This window comes from Bidens hawaiensis, unplaced genomic scaffold, assembly GCF_021521415.1.
Source record: "Bidens hawaiensis isolate Kalapana, Puna unplaced genomic scaffold, B.hawaiensis_p1.1 tig00000055_1, whole genome shotgun sequence".
NCBI lineage: Eukaryota > Viridiplantae > Streptophyta > Magnoliopsida > Asterales > Asteraceae > Bidens > Bidens hawaiensis.
The window spans coordinates 5121313-5123586 of NW_027491016.1; the positions used below are offsets into that span (position 1 = coordinate 5121313).

A 2274-nucleotide genomic window follows, 5' to 3' on the forward strand; every position below is an offset into this window, starting at 1 on the left:
TTCTACATTGTTCCGATATAACCAGAAATTCGATAAAGTTTTTCCTAGATGAGAAAAAAAAAAAGAAAAAGAAATCGCCTAGATGATTTTTTCCAGTCATTTGGCCATCCTTGTTCCTCCCCAAAGTCAAGTACTTCTTTCACCGTTTGCACGTTAACCGGAACTTTATCTTCAGCCAAACACATATTTGCCACCACAATATGGATCTAGCCGTTATGGACATGAAGTCTCAAGATATGGAAACCCAAAGAGAGAATGACCCAACTTAAATGAGATATAACGGTTTGTTTATGTTCCAACACTCTTGCCAATATATTATCCTCATTTTGTTCTCGATAGTAATTCCTATTAAAAAAATATTGCTCCATGAGGAAAAGCACTTTCCATGATGAATCCTATTTTGGCAAGCTAACAATATTGTCTTCTTAAAATTTGACTGATTAGGAGTTGGTACTTATGGATTTAGGGTTTAGATTACTGTATTTTGCATTTTAAGAACGTAAAACCACAATCAATATGCTCAAAAATGTAATCTATATATGTGCTGATTGATGCATTGGGATTCTAATAAAGTTCTACACATATACATGGCCCCTATAAATGCTAGACACGCTGGCAACGACACCAAAAGGCGGTGCCCCCACTTCTGCCACGAGCAACCGCTATTTCTTCGTCTATGTAAAACCATATGAAAAAGGGATTCTTGGTGGTTGGTTCACTATCATCATCTCCTTTAAAGTTTATCTCAAACGGGTTAAACGGTCCAATTTTTATTCGAATTAACTCAAATACGAATGCAAGTATTCTCTTTTTCCATGAAAACCTGCCTTCAAATGTTAGGCACCCAAGAGGTCCCAGGTAGACACCATTCTCTATCCTCCTTGCCTGAAATTTAATTTCAAAATTACAAACACCTTTTGGTAATCTCAGTCTTATAAACTGGCAAAGCTTAGAGAGAGAGAGAGAGAGTGTGTGTGTGGGGGGGGGTGGGGGGGGTGGGGGTGTTCTGGCTCTTTTTTTTTGCCCAGCAGTGTAATTTTATCTGTTTTCGTCCGAAAAATTTTATGCCTAGTGTAAATTTACTCGTTTTCGTCCCCATTTTGGATTCTCGTTATCCGAAAGACCGAAAAATATAAAACACTAAACTATATTTCTAACAATTTTTTATATATCTAGCAAAATCAAATTACACTTTATTAAATTTCTTAAGTAAGATACTAAACCAATATAACTATAATCTCATGTAGGGATAATGCTCAATTTAAATAGAAAGTGGTGCGCAGTTTGCCCCAAGTAACATCATATTATAATAACCATCATCAAACAGGAAATATATAAATGGAGAACGCTTACAGCTGCATCAAATCTTTGAACTGCAGTAATTGGAAAGTATTTACCACTTTTCAAACCTTTCTGCACAACATTAAACCACATTATTATCATAAGTAAAATGATACGAGCTTTAAAGAGACAACCAAACCTCGGCTGTAAATATAAGCATCCAAGTTCTGCCCGGAGATTCGGATCCACCAAGAGTCTCACAAAACGTTGTCGGATCCAGTTTAGCCTTCTCAAGCACTTTGAAGGCCGACAGAATCTCTGTCGCTGGAACCTCTCTTGTCTTTGCAGCCTTCTTAAGAAGGCTTACACTCTCTTCAACTTCCTGAACAAACATTAACATTTTCATATAATATTCTTACGAAATCAACATGAGTTTAAACCATGTGTACCTTATTTGGTGTTGATTGCAATTCATCTTCTTCGTCTTCAACCGTGACAGTTACAGGAGAGTTGAGGTCTTTTTCATCACTCACCGCTTTGATCTTTGTTACTGGTAGTCTAAAAGTGGTGGATTGGACGGGCTTAAAGTTGCAATGGAGAGAGCGATTTGCTAGTCTTTGAGGTGAACTAAAACTGACCACAGATGCGTATGGATAATTGGCGAGGGAAAACATATTATTGATTTGGTGGGATTTTGCCAGGATCACTCATTGCGGAGCAAATAGTTTTATGACCAACCAATTAATCCTCATCCCTTTATTAATCCTTCCTTTCCTTTAGCACGCAAGTTTTTCTATAGATATACATATTTGGTCCTTGTGGTTATGGTTGGCTTGCATATTTAGTAGGTGTGGAAATCCTTGGTGACATTGGCATGTTCTACTTATAACCTAGTTAAATCTTAGCGAGAGGATATTTAAGGGCATCAATAGTTTTCGGTTGTGTGTTAGAGTGATTCACAATGGATCATCCGGACTAGAATATCCCATGGTT

At 37.2% G+C, this 2274-nt stretch overlaps 1 protein-coding gene across 1 annotated transcript; it reads right to left on the reverse strand.

Annotated features, from left to right (window-relative positions):
• Positions 1-586: 586 nt before the first annotated feature.
• Positions 587-2027, reverse strand: LOC143532326 (uncharacterized). The gene is made up of 4 exons (XM_077027431.1): positions 1731-2027; positions 1481-1663; positions 1354-1413; positions 587-885 (listed from the first exon to the last, which is right to left on the reverse strand). The coding sequence occupies exons 1-4, from the start codon at positions 1953-1955 to the stop codon at positions 604-606; spliced, it is 750 nt and encodes a 249-aa protein (XP_076883546.1). The 5' UTR covers positions 1956-2027; the 3' UTR covers positions 587-603.
• Between the last annotated feature and the right edge of the window lie 247 nt (positions 2028-2274).